This window comes from Lotus japonicus, chromosome 5 (genome assembly GCF_012489685.1).
Source record: "Lotus japonicus ecotype B-129 chromosome 5, LjGifu_v1.2".
NCBI classification, from domain to species: domain Eukaryota; kingdom Viridiplantae; phylum Streptophyta; class Magnoliopsida; order Fabales; family Fabaceae; genus Lotus; species Lotus japonicus.
This window is the reverse complement of record NC_080045.1, coordinates 18,414,838-18,438,204: the sequence shown is the minus strand read 5'-3', so window position 1 is coordinate 18,438,204 and position 23,367 is coordinate 18,414,838. Positions and strand designations below refer to the sequence as shown.

General features: G+C 35.6%; 3 protein-coding genes across 3 annotated transcripts; all 3 read right to left on the bottom strand.

Annotated features, from left to right (window-relative positions):
- Positions 1-15,628: 15,628 nt before the first annotated feature.
- LOC130719228 (uncharacterized) lies at positions 15,629-17,440 on the bottom strand. The gene is made up of 5 exons (XM_057569860.1): positions 17,115-17,440; positions 16,899-17,031; positions 16,530-16,808; positions 16,332-16,439; positions 15,629-16,039 (listed from the first exon to the last, which is right to left on the bottom strand). Exons 1-5 carry the CDS (start codon positions 17,438-17,440, stop codon positions 15,629-15,631), a joined length of 1,257 nt encoding a protein of 418 aa, XP_057425843.1.
- A 210-nt stretch (positions 17,441-17,650) lies between these two features.
- Positions 17,651-20,206, bottom strand: LOC130719227 (uncharacterized). Its single transcript, XM_057569859.1, has 6 exons — positions 19,310-20,206; positions 19,026-19,222; positions 18,635-18,943; positions 18,459-18,558; positions 18,096-18,376; positions 17,651-18,029 (listed from the first exon to the last, which is right to left on the bottom strand). Exons 1-6 carry the CDS (start codon positions 20,204-20,206, stop codon positions 17,651-17,653), a joined length of 2,163 nt encoding a protein of 720 aa, XP_057425842.1.
- Positions 20,207-20,314: 108 nt separating this feature from the next.
- On the bottom strand, positions 20,315-22,753 carry LOC130719226 (uncharacterized). Its single transcript, XM_057569858.1, has 4 exons — positions 22,739-22,753; positions 22,492-22,650; positions 21,695-21,783; positions 20,315-21,314 (listed from the first exon to the last, which is right to left on the bottom strand). The coding sequence occupies exons 1-4, from the start codon at positions 22,751-22,753 to the stop codon at positions 20,315-20,317; spliced, it is 1,263 nt and encodes a 420-aa protein (XP_057425841.1).
- Between the last annotated feature and the right edge of the window lie 614 nt (positions 22,754-23,367).

The following is a 23,367-nucleotide window of genomic DNA, read 5'->3' as shown; positions in this document are numbered from 1 at the left end:
TTTGTTCCTAAGATTGAGAGGTGGCCGGTCTTTAACAATGAAAGTTAACATGAGGCAAGGGATCGAGTGTGGTCCATGGCCTCTAGCTATCTGTTTTGAAACCGTATATGATGGACATACACACACAAACAAGTATGCATAGGTCTAATTCATTCAAGTATCGCCAAACTGTATTATCTTCAGGATGAAAAATAGTATTTATGTCACGTGCATGCCTGCATCTCATCACAGTTTGGCCATTCCTAGTTTTCAACAAGAGCAAATTATCAAATTGAATTTTGAAAAGCTTTTTTAAAGTGAAGGATTGAGAGAGTAAAATAAATAAAAATGATATCGATAGTGCACATTGTTTCCTGAAGACACCTCCATTAAATGAAGAACTAGCTCATAAAATATAAACTCCACAATTTATAACGGTCAGAAATCGACACAAATTGAAAGTCTAGCTGGGTGTCGACTAAAAACTGTGTCCACCAATGGGTACTCAAAAAATTAATATCCATACTGTTAGATGCCTTCCCTTCCCAATGAAGGGAGATGGGATAAGATTTGTCCAATTAGAGAAGACACAAAACCCTTCCTGAACACCCCGTGTTTGAATCCCCTCCTCACAATCTGCATCTCTCTTTCTTTGTTTACTTATCCGGTCCCCTTTGTTGTCTAACTCTACCCAATCTTTTAATTTTTATATAAAATGTTGCTGTATCTATCATATTTATTGGCTTCTTTAGTAACATTGCGTCTTTTCCATGACCTAAAGACAAAACTCACCTCAATTTCCAGGTAGATTCAGACACCCTTTTCTGCTCTACAAAAGGTTGAAAACTTTTTAGTTTAATTTTAGTTTTAACTACATGTTAGAGTCACACCCCCATAAGAGCTTGTTTGGCCTTTTGTTATTTTTTTCACAATATTAATCCTCTAATACAAACAACTATCCTATTGTGTGTCATCATGCTCCAGGTATTTACTATTCCATATATTCCCATCATGCAATGATGCAAGCAGGGGCATATTTATGAAAGTTAGTAGGAGTCACGACCCCCAAAAATTTTAATTTCTTTTCTAAAAAATTTAATAATTTTTTTCATAATTTTATTTCAGCTCCACGAATGAAAAAATTCTGAATTTTTTTTTAATAAGCCAATAATTTGTATTTAAATACACTTCTGCCATGGTGTCACAGCTCGTTTGATCGAGCGGCCAGTCAGGAAAGAATGCAGAGCCACAAAACACATGGGAGTGCAATTAATTTTCCCCGATAGAAAACTTGGAAAAAATCAGAGAGGCTCTGCAAATATGATGAGAGACTGACTCTGCTTACATGTAAATGCTGAAACCTGAAATTTTGTATTACTCGCACAAAGATGTTGCTTGGCCTAGTGCAGTAATCCTTGAATGTGAAGAAAGGCACAGGCTGGAGTACTATATAGTATACACTGGGTTAGGAATCTGCCATGCCATGCATGTTAATTAATTGGTTCTTTATGATATGTGGTGTTAATTTCGTGGTCTCTATATTGGGAAATATCGGTGTAGTTTATTCAGGCATAGAAGGGGAACAAGACAAGCAAGTGAGATATTTAAGGAATTAAGGTTAAAGATTAGACACTGCCAAAGGGAAAGGCAAAGAGAGGGTAACTAAGTAATATACTCGACATAATGCATACACGCAGTGTGACAGAATATTATCATGAATTTTAATATTTTTCAATTCCTGGCATTGCACATTCCCTAAGTAAAACCCCAATCACAAATGGGGTTTGCAAGATGTTTTGTGGTATACAACCTTCGGTTACATATATAAGCAAAAAAAATTGGATACATTCATTAATAATGACTGGATATATTTATTAATTGAATGAATCTAAAAAGATTTTTTTGTTCATATATGTGACCGGAGGATGTATATGTTTAGTAGCGGGGCCTATTTGTAAGACCCGGATTTTCGGAACAAGTTAATTTCCGACTCACGCGTGGAATCAGTGTAAGCGTGACAGGAGTTTAATATTTGAGGAAGATTAATGAAGAAGAAAGTTCAGGAATTGCTTGAGGAATGTTGCGTAGTTGTTTTCGGAGTTAGTGCGAGTCGTCTGCACACTTGCCTTAGGGCGAGCGTGTCCAGAATAGGCTATTTCGCTCTTAAAGCAACGTTTTGAGTAAGATTTCGAACTCTCGGAAAATTTAAAGATTCTCTTTATTTTTCCATCGACCAGCGTTTCATATCGGAACTCTGGACTGTACGCACGATAGGTTTCACTTTTCGGATGTCCGCCGACGCTAATTTCTTTGCTTCGAAACCCTATTTTCGAGCAATGGATGAAGACTTTTTCTATTCGGGACTTCTAACGAAGATTCCGTCCGCGTTGCCAGACTTGTTTCGACATTTCCAATCTTTCTTCTGTTGGAAGTTTTGTCTTTTGAGCATCACAGCAAAAAGTAGTTTTTCGGGACAGACTAACTTACACCGCTTTTGGCGTTTTGGATATCGTTTTTCCCAAATCCTAGATATTTGTTTTGAGTTCTGGAATTCTGACGCCAGAATCTCTCTTAGAATTCCACGGTGATCGTGCTGCAAAAATCGGAATCGCGAAATTTTCATTTTCCCGCGATTTCGCCCGCCTATAAATAGGCGAAAAAGCAAAAATCCTCTCATTTTCACCATTTGAGGCCGCGAGTTCTTGGGAGAGAAGGGAGGAGAAGATTTTCGCGAAACCTTGACCAATATTCGTGCAGTTCGTCCCTACTTCTAGGTATCGAGGTAACTAACACGATTCCTACCTCTGATTGTTGTTTCTGTTGCGTTTCTGAAGTCGTTTATGTGCTCTAAGTTTTGAGTTTTTCTAAAATCGTCCGATTTCTCTGATTTCTCGCTTGGGTTATGTTCCTTATGTTCCCCTGAGTCTAAAACCTCTGTCAGTAAACTCTGATTGCGATTCAGTTGTCCAGGATCTGAAAAATTGACTCAAAACTCTTTTTGTCTCACATTTCGAAACTTTATTGTCGAAAAGACTTAATCTGACTTCGTGCCTTTAGGATTTGTTGTCACGGATGTCATGAGGATCATTGCTGTCAAATTTGTTTTCAGAACTGATAACTTTGAAGTTTTGAGCCTTTATTTTGGACCAAAATGCCCCTGCGTAGTCGTATTTCGACGCGATTGTCCGAAAATTGTTCTGACAGTTTCTTTGCCTTAGTTTTACCCTAAAACTACCTTGTAAACTGATTTGATCGAAGAAAAAGAGCCGAAGCCCTTTTCTCCTTATGGCCGTGGGTTTTTCCTAAGGGGGGGGGGAGTTTTTCGTTTTCGAAAACTTGTCCTTTCGTACCCGTTTGTCGTATTCTGAAGCTTTAATGCTTTGTCTATCGTTTATGTATTGTTTTGCGATCGAACTAATCGATTTTGTTTGGATTCTGCTTTGTTTTTCTCCGAGGTTCAGTTGAGGGAACTTTGGAAGACTCAGAGCAATTGTTTGAGGAGAACTTTGTTTGCGAAGCTGGAACAGCTCGAGGTTAGGGAAACTTACTATATATTAGCTATGAATGCATGATAGGCGTCGATCAATTCGACTTATGCTTTACTTTGATGTTGATTATGTTGATGAACTGATGTTGTGATGTTGTGCTTTGTTGGATTGTGCGTTTTGACGCGACTTCGGAGTGGAGATTCATTGATCTGGTGATCTTTGATGTTTCGGGTTGGATGAGCAACCCTAGGCAAGTTCAAACGAGGGGTTTGGGACTTAGCCATTTGTTGGGATTCATTGGTTTACTTAGACTTTCCCTGGGAAACTTCTTTTGGGTGGTTGGTTTTCGGAAAACCTAGAATGAATAGAATTTTGTAAACTAAAGACTTGGGAAACCTAGATTTTGAGAAATAAACTCATAACCTGACTAATCTGAATTGAAATCATTTTTATTAACGTTTAAGTATAGGAAAACTGAAGGGGAAAATATTTACGAAAGACGGGGAAAAGTCGACCTTTGTTGTGAGTTATTGGAATTGGGGAAAGCCACTAAGGTGAGCTATGGTGATGATTGAAAGTCACCGAGTACTTTACGTACTCTTGTTGATGGGGTTGTGTTGTATTGACCGACACTAATCCCTTGGGTTCTCTTGTTGTTGGAGCGGTGTTGTATTGACCGACACTTAGCGCTCTTGTTGTTTGGGCTGTGTTGTATTGACCGACACTAGACCCTTGTGTATTCTTGTTGGTGGAGCTGTGTTGTATTGACCGACACTTACTCCGAGTTGTGTTGTATTGACCGACACTAACTCATGGGTTTGTTGAGATTGGGTTGTGAGCTAAACACTTTCGTGGTAAGGGCGATTCGTTGTTTGGCTAACCACGTTGCATTCAATCGGGTGAATAACGGGAATGGTTCACCTGTGCATATCATGGTGAATAACGGGAATGGTTCACCTTGCATAAATGATGAATAACGGGAATGGTTCATCATACGGTGAATAACGGGAATGGTTCACCAAGGATGAATAACGGGAATGGTTCATCCAGGATGGATTTCATCCAGGATGGATAACGGGAATGGTCCATCCATAGTGAAGAACGGGAATGCTTCACTTGTGGCGAACGGGAACGCGTCACAAATCCGGATTCATATTGTGCATTTCACGCATACATTCATGCTGACTGAGACTGTGTGCTGTTTGTTTATTGAAGCAATGTTAGAGCCATAACATGCTAGGATTACTTATATGCTTATATAACAACTTATATATATACCCTGTCACATGTTGAGTGTATATGTACTTATTGCTGTGAGTTGACCCTAGCGCCTTGGCTTTGTTTGTATGTTTGTGTTTGGGCGGTCGGCCTGCTGCCAGATGTCGATAGCCGACTGGTTCTCGGTGGTCTCTCCCTCGGGGGGGGATCAGATATGAGCTGCAGGATCGGGATGCCCCACCGCTTGGGTGATCGATGTTGCTGGTCACCGGGCGACGTATCGGGGAAGGGTCATGGAGGACCGGACTGACGAGCGTGGACGTCTGACGAAAGGAGTTCTATGGCGCATGGAGTTGAGCTTCAACTTGCCGACTTCAGATCGTTGTGGGTTTGGCACTGGGAGGTTAGGTTTGGGCAGGCGTCATGTTTTGTGTAGAGCTCTGATTCGTTTTGTTTTTGGGATCGGGTAGGTTTCCGACGCATGACTTTTCGTGTGGTTCTCTTACTGAGGGATCACAGTGAGTCAGTTGGACCATAGGGGTCTTTGCTTAGGCCATATTGAGGCCGACTTTCTCCTAGTGGTTTGTAATTTTAATTTTCTCACTTACACTTCTGGGTCTGTATATATTTGCCTACGGGCACACTGCTTTGGAGTCACTGCGAGTGCGCGTGACGTGGGAGTGCAGCTGAGGCTGTACATGTTTATATTTGATGTATGTTGGTTAGTTTAGTGGTTGGGTTTTGTCTTTACTTCCTTATCGTTTTGATTTAAAGGAAAGAAAACGAAAAAAAAATTACCTGTTTTCCGCGTAAAGATTATTTTGGTTACTAAAGTGACACCTGGAAATCGGGGTGTTACACTATTCATTATGTTTTATGGGGTCAGAATAAAATTAGGAAATTTTTTTTTAAGCAAAAGTTTTATTAGATGGAATGATTGATTGTACAAACAAATCTCAACAAAGTGAGCTTCATAACCTCCAATATTAAAATACACATGAATACCTAAAAATAAAATTGCTCTAGTGCACCAATAGTTATAACTCTAGAAATCCAGCACCTAATAAACATCTATACTACATAAATTGCAGGAAAAAAGCGACATTGACAAGGTCCAAACTCGGATCAAGCACTAAACGGCCAATGGAAGGAGCATTTGTTGAGGATCGAGATGTGGCAAAAAAAGCTACATAACCCAACAAAAACAGAGCTCATCTTGCTCTTAGAGGGGACGCGAATAAGCACAAAATACCAACCGAAAAGTGAAAGAATAAAAAATTTGGATCCATCAACTCTACCTCACACAGTTCCCAACAAACACAGCAGGCAATACAACATTATCCAACATTTCTTCATGAACAACAGTGAGAGTATGGTGGAGGGATGTTGAACAGTTGAACCTATCTATGGTGGCCTCAATAACCTCCAGCTGGCAATCAAAATTACATCCTTGCCACTAACATGAATCTTCGTGAAAGCTTTCCTCACTCTGTAAGGGACATGAAAACAACAGCCTAGCGGTTCCTGAATACATCAACTAGTACTTCTGAAATGACGTAAAAATCCTTCATATCACTTATAAACTCCTGATAGGTATTTTCCATATCAAACAAAACCTTCCCAACTGACTCATCAAGCTTAGTTTGCTCAACATCCTTATCTTTGTAGATCCTTGACGTGTATATCTTCACAAACTCGACGTGATGTAAGCACCGAAGACCGTCAAAATCGGGAGCACCGTCGTCCCTCACCCAGAACGAGCTGCCTAGGTCTACCGCCGCACGCTCCAAGAACCATCGCCGACACCCACGAACAAGCCAAATCCGAACGGACCCAACGAAGCCAGATCTGAACATAAAATAGTCCCATCTTAGCCAGATCCAAAAGGAACAACGACCCCAACAAAGAGACAGTATGTAGAGACTTTGGGAGGCGTGTATGAAGGAAAGGGAAAGGAAAAAAACGATGGGGGCGGCGCAAAGGAGGGACAGAGCCAGGTTAGAGAGAAAGGAGACCGGGGTGAGGAAAATAAGGGGTTAAAATGAGAGAGAGGGAGCAAAAGGGGTCGCCGCCGTGCCAGGAGGAGGAGCGGCACGACGGCCACCCACGCAGAGTCGTTTTGTAGAAAGAAAATTAGGAAAACTTAGACTAAGAATAAAAATAATCTATACAAAAATACATATACTCAAAAAGAAATTAAAATTTTTGGGGTTGTTGTCCTTTAGACATGCCTCTATTTTTTAGGAAGAAGAATAAAAGTGAGAGAAAAGAAAATAAAAAGAAAGAAATAGAGTAGAAAATGAGATGGTTTTAAAATTGTTTGGTTTGAAATAAACTGAAAAGAAAAGTGAGAGAAAACAACAAATGTATTTATAAAACGACATGAATATTATAGTTCTCTTTTTCTTTAAAAATATAATTTTCAAATGAAAAATAACTTTAGAAAAATAGTTCAAACTTATCTATTATTATTAAAAAAATATTATTATTAACAATTTTTCTAATTTTTCATTATTTAACAATAAAGGATAAAGGGATATTTTAGGTACACCTCCCTAGAGCATCTCCAATTGTAAGGTTCTTTGTGAGTTCCTTATCACTATTTTTGTAGGAACAATGTGTAAGCATAATGAAAATTTTGCTCCAATGGCAGTTTCTTATTTTTCCTTAATGGCAACGTCAGCAATTTCCTCAACACTTAACGTAAGAAGATGTGACAAGTCTTGTGGGATCAGGAACTCCTCAAGTTTATCGAAATCCACACAATATTGAATGGGAAGGAAGAAGAAGACTTTGGATTTTCTCGAATATTCTTGGTGGGAAGGCTCTTGTACCTTTTTTTTTATGGGGCTACTCTTGGGCGATTCCAATGGACCAACCTTAACATTAGAGATGGACGACTGAGAAGAAAGTCAAGATCGGTTGCGGGTAACAAGAGTGGCACCCTCGTCCTCCTCCTTACAAGGGATGAATGGCAGCGAGAAATTTCATCCGACCAGATAACATTCGGCTCAGATATAGGTTGGTGAAAGTGACCTTCCGAGGATCTGCATGCATCAGTGATATCGCGACAAAGCTGGAGGGTACTTAAGCCATGTTGTTCTTTCATTAAAAAAAGTCAAGAAAACAAAGGAAATGGCAATGCAGAAAATGTAAAAAAAAAAATGGTTTCATTCGGCTTAATGATGTCGTGGTAGATCTCTCATCGGAGTCAGGAGTAATGTTTGGCAACTGTTCAGGTCGACTTTAAAATCCATACTACCCGATAGTGTTGCGGCCAAATCACAAAACTTTTCTCTTGAGCAAACACCATAAGAGTGGCCAGCGTGACCTGGTTTAGGCAATATTTAGAAAACCAGGCCGGTCATCAAACTGGTTGAAGCATAGGATCAAGGTTCAAAGGTCGAACCGGAGTCAAATCGGGGTCCAACCGTGGTAATTTAAATAATGCATTACTACATATATATATATGTATATGTGTATATATATATATAGATAGTATATGCTATTTTTGTGAATAATGAATAACTTAACAATATAGTATGATTAAATTCTTTTTTACTAGTGTTCTTTTTACCCGTGCGTTGCACGGGGAATATGTTTATTGTATTTGATACATCGATCATATTTTAAATTATAAAAAAATTTAAGATACTAAAAATGTAAGAAAAATATTAATGAAGCAGATGATAAACACATATTAATCATGGAAAAAAAAAATGTGTCTATTGTATTTGATACATCGATCATATTTTAAATTATAAAAAATTTAACATACTAAGAATGTAAGAACAATTATAATAAAGCAAATGATAAACACATATTAATCATGGGAAAAAAGAATGTGATAGTAGCACAAATTAGGGTTGTGAAAGATAAATCATAAAATATGACATCATTTTGTTTATTTGAAGTCATAAAATAGCAATATATCAGATTTTGTACAAAATTTACCAACCTTAAACCGACAAAAATAATTTTGCATAGATTTCAAATTAGTCAACATAGATTTGTTTTGGCAATAAATTTTAGGTGCAGAAATTTCTCCTCTCCATTTATAACTGAATGCATTCAGTTGGTATCTCATTTGATTTTATTTGTAATTTAACACAATATCAATCAATTAGTTTAGAGTATAATGATTGTTTAAAAAAAATATAATGATACTTTTTATATAAAAATATATGTCACGTTACATATGCATAAAAAAAACTCTAAAGTTAAAAAGAAGATTTTAAAATTTTCAGTGTAACACATGTCAAAATAGGAGAAGGATTTACTTATACATAGGTGGCAACACCTTGAAACATCATTACAACAAACATTGATCTTTGCATGCTCTTTTTTGCCACCATTTATCAAGAAGTGTGGTCCTTTAGAGCTGTATAGTAGCCACCCACTGTATTTAGAATAACACATTTTATACTATTCTTGGTGTAGAACTCATGCTCCATTTCTTGCAAATTCATCACATATCATCAATCATCGTCATGCTTCTTTGGTAGTTGGGAGCATCAATGTCTTTCTTTTACTCTACAACATTGGGAATGTTCTTAAATTGTGCAAGATGATGCATCTGTTATAGAAAAAAAATACAAAACCAAATTGCAAACCAAGCAAGAGCTTACATTGCACATGTGAGATGGACAAAACAGATTGAGAGGAACAATGAAATAATGTTTAGGTAGTGGAAAACAATTGAATTACCAAAAAAAAAGGTGAGCAGCAGACATGCAAGTCCATAAAACCCGGATAAGAGTTAATAATCTTTTTATACTAAGCAATCAGAATGAGAAGTGATATCCATAGAGCTCAGCAAAGTCCCTATCCTCATTATATGAACCAAGAACTGTTCATTCTGCCACCAATCTTATGTCCTAACCCCATTCCACATCAAATCAAGAATTGTAGTAAAAAAATGGAGACGAAAAGTATAATGAACCACATGCTGGAAAAGTTACTTATTTGATCAGATTAATAATTCTAAGATCCAAAATCAACACAAATCAGTAGTTATAAATTTATCAGCAAGAAATGAGATAGCAAGAGCAAATGCCATAAATTGGTGAATGAAAATAAGGAAATTTTATATGATTCATTCTCCTTATCCACATTCCCTTTCCATTCAGCTCATTAACTGTGTTAAGGCTTACTTCCCACTAAGCAAAAGTTCAAATATCAATTATGAAGCCAAACTAAATGTAACTTATGAGTTATAAAGATGCAGCTATGAGTACAACTAATACCCATGGATGTGACAGGTATAAAGATGCAGTTCTCGGACCATAACCCCAAACATTCTTGAGCTAAATAGGAAACTGCCTGAAAATCAAATAGAATCAGACATTTAGTTAAGAAAATTTAGAATTTTAACACATGTACTAATTGAAAAAAAGCTTCCACTATTGAGATAGTAAAGCAAAATAAAAGAGACTATAGCTATGTCTAAAAGCGATTTACAATTGACAACAAAAAAAGCTATTAATTAATAAGAAAAATAGCAAAATCTGGAATTGAAAGCAATCATATGAATAAGTATCTTACCTAAATCTCATTTCTTTAACTGAGATCCTAGGTCAAATTTGTTGGACGTCCCTTCTTCTGAAAGAGTTTCTCTGCCTTCATGATGCTGACATTGTAGATGAAGTTTTGACAGCCAAAACTGGAAGACAATGATGCAATTAAATAAACTTGCAATGTGAAGGATAAAAGCATGTAAGTCTACTATCAATTGGCCGATTAAGAACATTCAGAATAAGGGTTGCATAAGAGAAAGCATCAAAACATTAGTTTATTTAAGAGATATGAAGCATCACAGAGACCACCAACAAATACTAAAGCATATATGAAATTAAACAAAACAATCACAAAATAGGGAACAATGAACAAATTGAGAGAAAATTAAAGGACATGGCTTTTAGGAATTGAATCAACACTACCAAATATAGTGCTCACTAATTAGGTCAATCAAATTCAGCAACAAAAAAACCTTTAGGAAGCGAAACATAAACATTTATGTCAAACACTTACACAATTATCAACTTACACAATTATCAACACCACATTAAGCAAGTTGCATACTCGAGTAATCTTCCTTATTTTTCCTCCATGTCAACCGGTTCACAGTAGAGACATGTAGGGGAGGAGATGACTGGTGCAGTATTAGTAAGGAGCAATTTAGGTAAATCTTAGATAATTAAGGCAAATCTTTTAAGATTTTAATATTTTATGAAAAAGTTTCTCAAATTTAAAATTAAATTTAAAAAATTGGTTTCAAGATTTGTTATGGAAATAAATTTTAGGTAAAAAAAAGTTTATTTTTAGAGCATTAATTAAATTTTATTTTATTTTTATTGAATTTTCGGATTTTTATTTAATTAAGGATTTTATGAGTTTTTATTGTGATTTGGTAGTTTTTATTAATTAATTTTTAAGGTATTTTTATTGAATTTTTAGTTTTTTAATCTTTTAAAATTTTATGAAAAAAAATTTCAGATATTAATAATCTATTTAAATCATGATGAAATAAATTTAGTAAGGAGTAATCTAGGTAAATCTTAGATAATTAGGACAAATCTTTTAAATCAAATCTAAAATTTAAAAAGCTACTAAATAAAGATAGATAAAAACTACAAAATCTAGAAATCACAATAAAAACTCATAAAATCTTGAATTAATTAAAAATACGAAAATTCAATAAAAATACCATAAAAATTAACTAATACTCTAAAAATAAATAATAAGATAAATTAAGATAAAATCCTGAAATAAACAACCTAAATCCTAATCAAATCTAAAATTTAAAAAGGTACTAAATAAATATAGATAAAAACTATCAAAATCTAGCAAATCACAATAAAAACTCATAAAATCTTGAATTAATTAAAAATCCGAAAATTCAATAAAAATACCATAAAAATTAATTAATACTCTAAAGATAAATCAAAAATAAATTAAGATAAAATCAAGAAATAAACAACCTAAATTCTAATCAAATCTAAAATTTATAAATGTATTTTTTTATGCAAATTAACCTGAAAATGACATGTGAAATTTTTTTTCTGAGAATTAACGTGAAAATGACACGTCACTAAGAATTAACGTGAGAATGACACGTCACTAAATCTGCCTGATAGAAGTTCTTCTTTTCTAATATATATTGATTGATATAAAATTTAAAAATGTACTAAATAAATATAGATAAAAACTATCAAAATCTAGCAAATCACAATAAAAACTCATATAATCCGGAATTAATTAAAAATCCGAAAATTCAATAAAAATACCATAAAAAACAATTAATACTCTAAAAATAAATAATAATATAAATTAAGATAAAATACAGAAATAAACAACATAAATCCTAATCAAATCTAAAATTTAAAAATGTACTAAATAAAAATAGATAAAAACTATCAAAATATAGCAAATCACAATAAAAACTCATAAAATCCGGAATTAATTAAAAATCCGAAAATTCAATAAAAATACCATAAAAATTAATTAATACTCTAAAAATAAATCAAAAATAAATTAAGATAAAATCAAGAAATAAAAAACCTAAATCCTAATCAAATCTAAAATTTAAAAATGTATTTTTTTATTAAGGAGAAATAAGGTAAGGAAAAATCAGGGCACATGTGGCAAGTGGGGCCAAGGAGAAAGAGCTTACATGTAAAATATTAGGTGAGAATTAATCTGGGAGCGACACGTCACTAACTTGGCCCGTGAGAGCGACACGTCATCCTAGAAGTTGTTCTTTTCTAATATATATTGATTAAATATAAAAATAAAGAATATAGTATTACATTTACACAAATTATTTCTTAGTTTATCCCTATATATATATATTAAAATAATACATACTTGTAAATTTATTTTTCTTCTATATAATAATAAAAAGAAATAATAAAATATATATTAATGTTAGATAAATTTAAAAAAATATGTGTTAAATAATATGCATAAATTATTAAAATGTTACTTAAGTAAAAAAAATTCCTTGAAAGACGATTTTCCTCAATCACTATGTACTTATAATATATATATAAAACTATACACAATTAAACACAAAAGACCTTGTGGCCTAGTGTCATACAATGCTTTTTGGAACTACAAGATCCAAGGTTCAAATCATAGTGGAGACAAATTAAATATATATTTTTTAAAAAACCGCTGAACGGCCGGTTCAGCGGTCCAATGTCCGGTTTATAATTTCACGGTTCAATTAACTGATCGAACCAGTCAATAGTCTGGTTTTCGGTTGAACCGATCCAATTTTCTTAACATGGGGTTCAAGAACATACCACATCGACTCAACTAGTAGAGTGCCCGAGCGGCTTGGCAAAGGGTCAAGATATAAGAATAACGACACCAAGCCAAGCTTGTGCTCGGAAGCTCCAGTTAACACTTCTCTCACACTAGTACCTACTCCGAACATATACATCGAGCCTATAAATATAGGTTCCTTCGTTCATTTATGTAACATGATATTCATTCTTAGCATTTTCTGATTTCTTCCGATACTCATGGATTCTCTCTTTTCTCCTTCACCGACATGTTCGTTGGAGTGGCTTCTGTAGACACTCCCCCTATACTCAAGGCTAGCACCACCATTATCTCAGGTCAAGCCACGACTGAGCTCCGCCACCGAGCATGGCAAGAGAAGCAATTCATAATCTGGGTAGAACAACAACGAAGCCAACCTTTGTTCCGGATAAAATTTAGGATAATCTCAAAGTACGCTCGATCGTTGGCGTCGAGATCACTTTCAGCCACCAGGTCATTAAGGATAATGTAAAAGTGTAAAAAGCTCCAACTCCGAGGGAAAAAGGTCAACTTCGTTGTTACCCTCCCTAAAAAGGAGGGTTGAACTTCAGAAGACGAATTTGTCTTTGAGCCATCTATCTTCAAAATGATCTTCCAAGATCTTTTTAAAGTCACGACTCTCAAAGAGAATGAAACTTTTCTTTTTTTGCTCGAATGATTGGTTAAGTTGAAAATGATGAAAGAATAAGGTTGTAGAGGTTGGAATCCTGAGGAGATCACACAATACTTCAAAAACATTAACAAGGCTCCAAGAAGTAGGATGGAGCTAAGGAGCAATGCATAAGGTAGACAAAAAGTGAGATTCAAATTTGAAAAAAGGACTTTGATGATCCCTCATTTTGAGAATAAAAAGCACACATAAAGAACTTGCTAGGTTCAGCAACGGAAAGCCGATCACCTCTACTCGAATGGAGAAAGTATATAGGACACAAAGGCTACTATTCTCATATACAACCAGGTCGCCAACATCGGAAGGGGAATTGAACTTGTAGCATGTGGTCAGGACATCTCTATCAATCCAGTTAGAACGACCTAAATCTTTCTTGTGAGCCATTAAAAAGGGATTTGCGAAAGAAAGAGCAATTACAAAATGAAAAGTGATTCAGAAGAGGATCTCAAATTCTCTTGGAACGTTTCCAAAGGGAAAGCTTGAGAGGGAGTCTAAACTAAGAGGGGTAGAATACAATCCTTTGTTAGGGACTAAAAGGAAAGTTGCATTAAGATCACCAGGTGATGTAGAAAAGATAGGAAGAAAGAAGGATAATGGTTGAGATTCTCCTCCACATACTCTCTTTCGTCAGAGGGAAAGGATAATGGTTGAGATTCTCCTCCACATATGGAGCGAAAATAAAAAAAGTCATATCTTGCTTTAAAAAGGTGATAATTAGTTATTACACCAATGGAAGAAATCGTGGAGGAGTGTATTTGATTACAAAACTCAGGTCAAGGAAAATGTGATCACTCACTTCGTAGTTCACACTTTTCTAACGACGCTTTGAAATGTAAAAAAATTATTCTTCTAGAATCAGTATATGGAACTACAGAAAACCCCAATAAAAGGGTAAAATGGAAATACAGATTAAGGGACGACCGTAAGCCATCTACCTGCTCAGAAACCTAGTTTAACGGGTCTCCCTCACACTTGTAGAGACAACTGCCATGAGCTTTGAGCCTATAAATTCAGATTCTATCGTTCATTTATTTAAGGTCAGTAACGAATTCAGAAAAAGGACAAACATGAAATATTAATATATAGACACTTTGTGGGGCAATTAGTGCATTTATATATAATATGCTTAATATATAATGTTCACTAAATATAAAACTCTTGCCTGTATTATTATATTTTATTCATAAATTGTTGAATAAATATAAAACACTTGTGGGAGAACAGCTGCCCCAAGAATTTGTGAATACATTTGTCCCTGCACTTAAACCTGATGAGTTCTAACTGAGTTTTTCCGATTCTTTCTCAACCTTTGCACTGACTTGAGCATCGTAACACTACTAAAAAAAGCTATTTAGCGACCTGCATCCGCCGTGCAAAAGGGCGTAGCTAAAAAATTAACGACGGAATATGATATCCGTCGCTATTAGCGACGGAAATATACCGCCGCAAACGTATTACTTTCCGTCGCTAATGGGTTTACATGACTAACGCATGTTTCCGTCGCTATTAGCGACGGATGGTTCCGTCGCTATTTACGACGGAATATATATGACGTCGCTATTTGCGACGGACCGTTCCGTCGCTATTTAAGACGGAAAGTAGATTTCCGTCGTTGTTTGTGACGGAATTTTCCGTCGCTAACTTCCTGTAAAGTTCCCTCTCTAATTTATAAATGTTAGAGAGGGACAAAATCCGTCGCTAATTTCCCAATGTGTAAATGACAAAAAAAAAATTTTAGCAGATTTTTTTTCCCCTGTGCAATAACAATTCAATTTGAATATTTTTCCCAAATAGAAGTAATACTAAATATACTATTGATTTGAAGTTTCATATTTAAGATCATGTTCATCAACATACATAACCATAGTAGTGAATCCATACATAGTCATGGTAAAATGTCAAGTATAATTAAAAACATAGTATCAAATACATATATTCATCTAAATCAAATGCCATCCAAATCATCCTCTAATTCTTCATCATCTATGTTATGCTGATTTGTAGGTGATTGTTCAACAGAGCGTGAAGCCATGCTTTGAGGAAAGCTCTCCAAGAATCTGTCCAAGTTTGCAAATTTTTCATCATATGTCTCCATTTTTCCCTTTAGCTTCTTCTTCTCCTTTGTTAAAGTAGAAACAAGATTTCTCATTGTCTCATACTCTGAGGGTGAGACGCCATGAGATGACGTGGCCTTAGAACGTTTGAACTTTACAGCCTCTGCACCTAATCCATAAATCCGCCCCTTCTTGTTCGCACCCCCAACAACCTCCAAGTAGATTTCATCATTTGATTTTTTGTGGGCACCATCTTCATTCTTCTGTGAGTCTCTTGCAGCAATTTGTGTTTCAAAATCAACCTTCACATAAGATTTAGATATTAGACATCATGAAAACTGAAAACTACAGCAGTAGGACAACTAGAAAAATCTCAGCCATGTTTAGATATTAACATCTCAGCCATGTTAATATCTGCCTGTCAAATACATGCAGCTATTTTTGCACCTATAAAAGGGCTGTGCAAAACTAACAGTAGCTAGACCAAAAACAGGCAGGGAACACAAAAATTGCAGCAACTTATAACATATAATTGCAGCCCACAAAATGTTAGATAAAGATGGCTAATTAAAGAACAAAGATATAGTAACTTACCGCAATCTTCTCTGCTACTGGGGAAACCCATTTTGTGGGATCATTTTTGAGTTTGTGAGTGATTTCAAATAATTCCCAATTATCAGGTTTCTTTTCACTCGATTTTTCCTGCATAAAAAATGTAAACTTGTAACTTATCGCACATATTCAAGAGACACTATTTGTCTCAAAAAAAAAATTAAGGTAAGAGTTACTTACTAATCTCCTAAAGTGCTCAGATGAAGGAATGGATCCTCCTGTATGTAGGGGACCACTAGATGACTTTCTATTATTAGCATTTATTACTGCTCTTCTCTTCCATTCGGCGTCTTCCTTCCATTTTTGTTCCATCACCTTACGGTTTTGCTCAGGAATCCAGGTTCCACTATCTCTCTTAATACGCACCCTATACAGTGAGTCCCCTAGCCCAGTAGATGCTTTGTGGTCAAAAGACTTCCGGATTTGGATGTCATGCTCAGGTAGCCATCTAAACTTCCTCTGCATAACAAATATTCCAAGAAGGAAATTTGGTAAAAAAAAATATGAAGGCAGATTGTGATCAAAATCCCTACTATGATATATTCATACCTTAAATTCATTAAACCACATGTTAGTCAAGTCTGGATCAAACTTATTTGCTGTTGCATAACTTGTCCAATTTCCTACAAACTTGCTTTTTATAATCGTCATGATCTCGCGGACAATACCGGACGGCTCAAACCTATGAAACAAAGTTAAACAACTTGTCAAATCTTAAACATAAAGATTATTACTAAAAATAAGGACAAAATTGTAACAAATTACTCGTTTGATGGATCTGGACAGATCAACATTCTTCCATCAGCGCTAAGATTACCAATATCCTCAGATGGAACATGACTAGCCGCTGAATGGGTAGTGGAAGGTGGTGTGGATTGCCCAACAAGTGGATCATGACTAGATGTGGAATCTGCGGTGGGTTGACAATGGGGAGGCGCTGCATGGGTAGTGGAAGGTAGTGTGGATTCCCCAGTAGAAGGTGGTGCTGCCGTAGTACTATTCCTTTTACCTCTCCCTCTTCCCCTACCTTTGCCAAGACTTCTATTAGTATTTCTTCCTCTACCAAAACCTCTACCACCATTGTCTTCCATCTACATACATATCAAATTATAACCAACTAGGAAAAATATAAGAAAATACACAAGATGTCACATTGTTAATAAAAATATACATAAGGAAAAACACACAAAAGAGAACATAAAGTTCATAAAAAAAATCACATAAAAGAGAAGACATAAAAGATGACATTGTTCATTAGAAATACATAAAAGAGAAGACATGAAAGACATAAAAACTTGGGACTACTCCATGTTAGAGTCGGAATTCCCATCTTCTTCTATAAGTTCTTCCTCTTCTTCACTACTTGTTGAGTATTCAATTTCTTCTTCATCTTCTTCTAAATCTTTCAAATCCATTTGGTTCCATGGTAATTCTTCTCCTTCATCAGCTATGCCAACAAGAATTTCCTCAAGATCGTCATTTGCAACCATTGTGGGCATTTCTTGTACATCATCATCTTGATAAGCATCATCAGGTTTATTTTTCCCCAAAAATTGAATGGCATTACGCGCCTTGGTTTTTATAACAGCTAGCCAGCTTTGTTGCCCTTCAGGATAGGATGAAAAATGCACTTGCTCTGCTTGTTGAGCTAGTATGAATGGATCATAACTTGGGTATCTCCTAGATTTTTTAATCTCAACATTTCCATAAGCATCAATCCTTGTTCCTTAAGGGCTAGGATCAAACCAATCACACTGAAATAAAACCACCTTCTTAGTAGGGCTACCAGTGTACTCCAACTCAACAATGTCAATTAACATCCCATAATAATCATTGTCCACTGAATCATTTTCCCCACATCTAACACATACACCATAATCTGTCGTACTCATTCCTTCATTTTGTGATTTTGTGACAAACTTGTATCCATTAATAATATAATTACGCCACTTCTTGACATTTTTAAGAGGACCCCATGCCAAACTCTTCAAAAGCACATCATCAATTTGATTTCTTGAGTCAAGCACCTAAAACATATATCATTTTGTTAATACAACCTAAGATATGCTAGACTAAACTTTTGAAGAGATTAGTAATAGTTTCACATACATATGATTTCAACCAAGTAGGAAACCTCATGGAAATTTGTTTGTCCAAGTCTTCATCATTTATCTCTAGATCTAGTTCTCGTAGAAGATCTGAGTATATGCTACATAAGCAACACACCAGTTAAACACAACTTCACATAAAAGTGATGTATCATAGTGTGTTTTGGAATGACTTACTTGATGTAAGGTACCACCTCAGGACAATTCAACAAAATATACAAATGTCCAGCTTCCATTTCCTTATCATTCAAGGTAGATGTGATGCATTTTCCATAACTACGACCTGGATGATTAAAAATAGACAATGGCGGATTCTCAGATGAGCCTTCTCCATCATTCCGTGGCACCCTTGTTCTCCTTGATGGAACATCAGAAGGATAATAATATGAAGCAAATGTAGACATCTCTTCCAGCAAATACGCTTTGGCAATTGAGCCTTCTACATGAGCCTTGTTTGTTACCTTTTGTTTTAATGTTCGTATAAACCTATTAAGAAAATTGAAGATCGATCTTAGAAAAAAAAATAAATAATGACTTTCAAAGAAATAAGATATGATTATGCACTAACCTCTCAAACGGATACATCCATCTGTACTGGACAGGACCTCTGACTCTTGCTTCATATGCCAAATGAATTGGGAGGTGTTCCATTGAGTCAAAGAAACTTGGGGGAAATATTTGCTCTAATTTGCACAGAATTATTGGAATGTTTTCCTCCATAATGTGCAATTTACTTTCCATCAACAATGATGAAGTAATTTCTCTCTAAAATTGGGAAAATTCAGTAAGTGTGTTCCAAATAGGCTTCGGTAAAGCTTTGAATGCTATTGGAAGCAACCGCTGCATGAATACATGGCAATCGTGACTCTTCATGCCAGACAACTTTGCTTCACTCCTATCAACACATCTGGCCAAATTGGAAACATAACCATCTGGAAGCTTAAGATCTGAAACCCATTCACAAACACTTAGTCTTTGTTGTTTGGTTAATGCATATTGTGCCTTTGGTTTCAAAAAGTTGCCATTCTCAGTTTGTTGTACTTCTAAACCTCCACGCATACAATATTCTTCCAAGTCCTTCCTAGACTTGAAGGTATCCTTTGTTTTCCCTTTGGTGTCCATTACAGTGTACAAAATATTGAGAAAAACATTTCTTTCAGTGTGCATTACATCAATATTATGTGGGAGTAGAAGAGTTTTCCAATATGGCAATTCCCAAAATATACTTCGTTTAGTCCAATGATGCTCTACCCCATATCCTTGTGAATGATCTTCCTTTGATTCCTCCACACTCGGTAAATGTCTAACTCTTTCCCACACTTCTTCACCCGTCAACCTTCGTGGAGTAGTTGAGGTCTCACCTTTACCTTTTGTAAATTTCTTCTTACATGTCCTGTATTCATGATCTTCTGGTAAAAATCGGCGATGACAGTCAAACCAAGAGACCTTCCGACTATATGCAAGAGAAAATGCCTTAGAGCGCTCCATACAAACCGGGCAAGCAAGTTTTCCCATTGTCATCCAACCACTTAACATACCATACGCAGGAAAGTCATTGATTGTCCACATCACAGCCGCCTTCATCAAAAAGTTTTGCTTCAAGGAGACATCATAAGTCATAACTCCATCCTCCCACAACATTTTCAGTTCATCTATAAGGGGGCGCAAATACACATCAATACTTTTTTTTGGAGCAGAAGGCCCAGGAATTATAATGGTTAGGAACATGAACTCTCTTTTCATACACATCCATGGTGGCAAATTATATGGAGTAATAATCACAGGCCAAGAAGAATATTTCTTTCCCGATATGTCAAATGGAGCAAAGCCATCAGAACATAAGCCTAATCTTACGTTTCAGGGTTCCTTAGCAAAAGAAAGGTTCTCCTTGACTTTATCAAAGTGAATCCAAGCTTCTGCATCTGATGGATGAGACAAGATATCTGGCTCCCTGTGATGCTCATGATGCCATCTCATTTGACTAGCTGTTTGTGTTGAAGAATACAATCGTTGTAGCCTTGGAACAAGCGGGAAGTACCACATATTTTTCAGCGGCACCAACTTTACCTTACCTTGTTTCTTTACCTCTTTATATCGCTTCTCCTTACAAAACTTACAACTTTGCAGCATCTCATCTTCTTGATAATACAACATACAACCCCCCGGACAACATTCAATCTTCACACATGCTAGCCCTAGTTCAACAACTGATTTCTTCGCATGGTATAAATTTTTAGGCATACAATTACCATCGGGCATTGCATCACCCATAAATTGCACCCATTCATTAAAGCACCCCTCAGATAAACCATAGTCTGCCTTCAAACTTAGGGCTTTTAGAGAAGCTGACAGCATATAATATTTATCACAACCATCCCACAGAGAAGAATTTGCAGCGTTCAGCAAATTAAAGAATTGAGATGCTTCAGGGTTAGGATCTTCGGTCATCATGTCCTCTTGCTCAAGATAGTTACCAACTACTGGTCCAGCAGCATCCATCACCAACTGCTCATAAGTATTATACATTTCCCTTGGCCCACTATTACCGTAGTAAGAGTGATCATCAACCATTGGGGGCATTTGAGGAATAGGTTCTCCATGATTTGTCCAATGGTAATAATTAGTCATGAAACCTTTCATACATAGATGGACTTTCACCGAGTCTGTTTCTTGAAATCTCATGCACTTGCATTTCTTACAAGGGCACCTGATTTTCTGACCTCCAGCAACAAATTGATCTTGTTCACAAGCATACTTAATAAAATCATTAATTCCTATAATGAATTCTGCAGTCACATGCCTATCACAATCCAATCTATTATCCATCCATCTCCTATTTTCAGGCACGTCCATGCTTCTAACACACAAACACAATAATCAATCAATACGTATTAATTCAGTCAATGAAACTCTATACTTTCTTTACTCAATGCAACACATCCTAACAATATGCCAACAAGTTCATATTCTGAAAATAGCATAGGCTTACACTTCTGTACTCTAATAATTATACAACATAGGCTTAATAACTATATTATAACAATACAACATACTGAATTGAGAATAACCTCATCACAGTTTTCACCATATTATACAGCATAGTTAAAACATATTATAACAATTGAGAATAACTATAATACAACATAGTTAAAACATATTATAACAATAACCTCATCACAGTTTTCACCATACTGAATTGAGAAGAAGACAGTTAGTGACAAATTGAGTAAAAAAAACCTTGATATTAAAAGCTGTACTGGTTCCTCTTGGCTTGGTATTCTGGTTATGACAACAGCAGCATCTACAAGAAGAACTAACCGGTAAGCCTTCACATCAATAAACTTAAGTGAAAAAATGAAAGCTAAAAGTTTATATGCCAATTCATATGAGAACATTTGCAATTGAAAACTATTTCTTGGGTTAGCCAATCCATAGCTGCTAAATGTTATTACTTTTCGTAAGCCAAACCATTGAATGATTTTTGCTAATTGATTTACTAAGATAACAAATTTGATTGTTTGGTTTGACATAACTGAAGTAATTCAATTTTGATTTGTCCCTTGAAACTGAGCCGTTGTTTCATAGCACATAAGGTTCTAGACAGGTTCAGAATGGCATGCTCTTGAATCAGAATGGCAAGATAAGAAGAGCAATACCATATGTTAACTTCTAAGCAAGCTATCTTGATTTAATGATCATATCATGCTTCTTTTTTAACCTTGTATAGCAATACCATATGTCAACTTCTATACATAATTTTTCTGATACCAAGTCATACATAATTTGTTAACCATAAAAGATTACCCAAGTTGCTGTAAGATTGAAGATCTATTCATAAGTCAACTGGTTAGATTATGCAGCTAAAAATAATAGTCTCTTGAATCATAAATATAAGTCATGCTTATGAAGGGACCAGGTTCAAAAAACAGATAAATGATTAGCAGTTCTTCACAGTGAAGCAATTTTGCAAGAACGTTCAGAAATGGTGGATGATTTATAAGATGAACTTTTCATAAATTCCAAATCATTCATACCTCTGTTCCTACTGCAAACTTATCAAACTCAAACACACCCATTGGTCCATTCCAAATGACGGTCTGAGTCTTGTCCAATGCTTCACCAAATGTTTTGATGGAATCAGGTCCAATATCCAACCCCATCCATCCGTCAGGGATGCTTGATGCTGGCACGGTCTGCAAAAATATAAAAAAATCTTAAAGTACATATCAACATTCTAAACACTAATATATGCGTATGGGATCATAAAGTTATGGAAATAACCAGTTCAAGCAACATTTCCTTAGTTTAAAAATGTAGAGAAGTTGTCATTGCACCATAGAATTCCTAATTGTCATTTATAATTGTACTGTATCCTCAATCCCCAGTTGACCATTTGTTTCAAAAAGAAGAGTCCTCACAAGTGGTACGTGGTAGTGAACCAGTGCAAATAATCTTGAAAGTGAAGACTTACGCAAGGAGTTCTTGTTCCAGGTAATAGAGAGTAATTTTAACATAAAATCAGCACCCAAATAAAAACCCTTAGAAACCCTATCACTCTCAAACACACAGTAGAAATGCATATATATTTGCTACAACCACCTCGCGTCAATCTTACAAGCATGTTTAGATTTCAATTGAGATCAACTTGAAAGCACTTTCAATCCAACAAAATCTAAGAGTCACTTTCACATTACATATTGAAATTCATGTTTTTCGGTTAAAACTACTGTCTTAGAACGTATATAAACTGAAAACCAAACACACAGTTATTCATTACCAATTCTCATTCTCATTTCACTTTTAGGGAAAATCCAATTTTATTAGCAATAAACATTTCACAACTAATCAACTCATCCTAAAATATCCCAAACAATTTTCTTGTGTAACTATTTGAAACTTCTTTTTCTCTC

Coding starts and splice junctions, on each gene's coding strand:
- LOC130719227 (XM_057569859.1), bottom strand. CDS start 20,206: ATGTGTATGAAAAGAGAGTTCATGTTCCTAACCATTATAATTCCTGGG. Junction 18,944..19,025: donor TGGATGTATCCGTTTGAGAG/GTTAGTGCATAA, acceptor TTTTCTTAATAG/GTTTATACGAACATTAAAAC. Junction 18,559..18,634: donor GAGGTGGTACCTTACATCAA/GTAAGTCATTCC, acceptor TTGCTTATGTAG/CATATACTCAGATCTTCTAC.
- LOC130719226 (XM_057569858.1), bottom strand. Junction 21,784..22,491: donor AGTTTGCAGTAGGAACAGAG/GTATGAATGATT, acceptor ATTGATGTGAAG/GCTTACCGGTTAGTTCTTCT. Junction 21,315..21,694: donor GTACAGCTTTTAATATCAAG/GTTTTTTTTACT, acceptor TTTGTGTGTTAG/AAGCATGGACGTGCCTGAAA.
- LOC130719228 (XM_057569860.1), bottom strand. CDS start 17,440: ATGGAAGACAATGGTGGTAGAGGTTTTGGTAGAGGAAGAAATACTAAT. Junction 17,032..17,114: donor TGTCCAGATCCATCAAACGA/GTAATTTGTTAC, acceptor TTTGTTTCATAG/GTTTGAGCCGTCCGGTATTG. Junction 16,440..16,529: donor CTGAGCACTTTAGGAGATTA/GTAAGTAACTCT, acceptor TTTTTTATGCAG/GAAAAATCGAGTGAAAAGAA.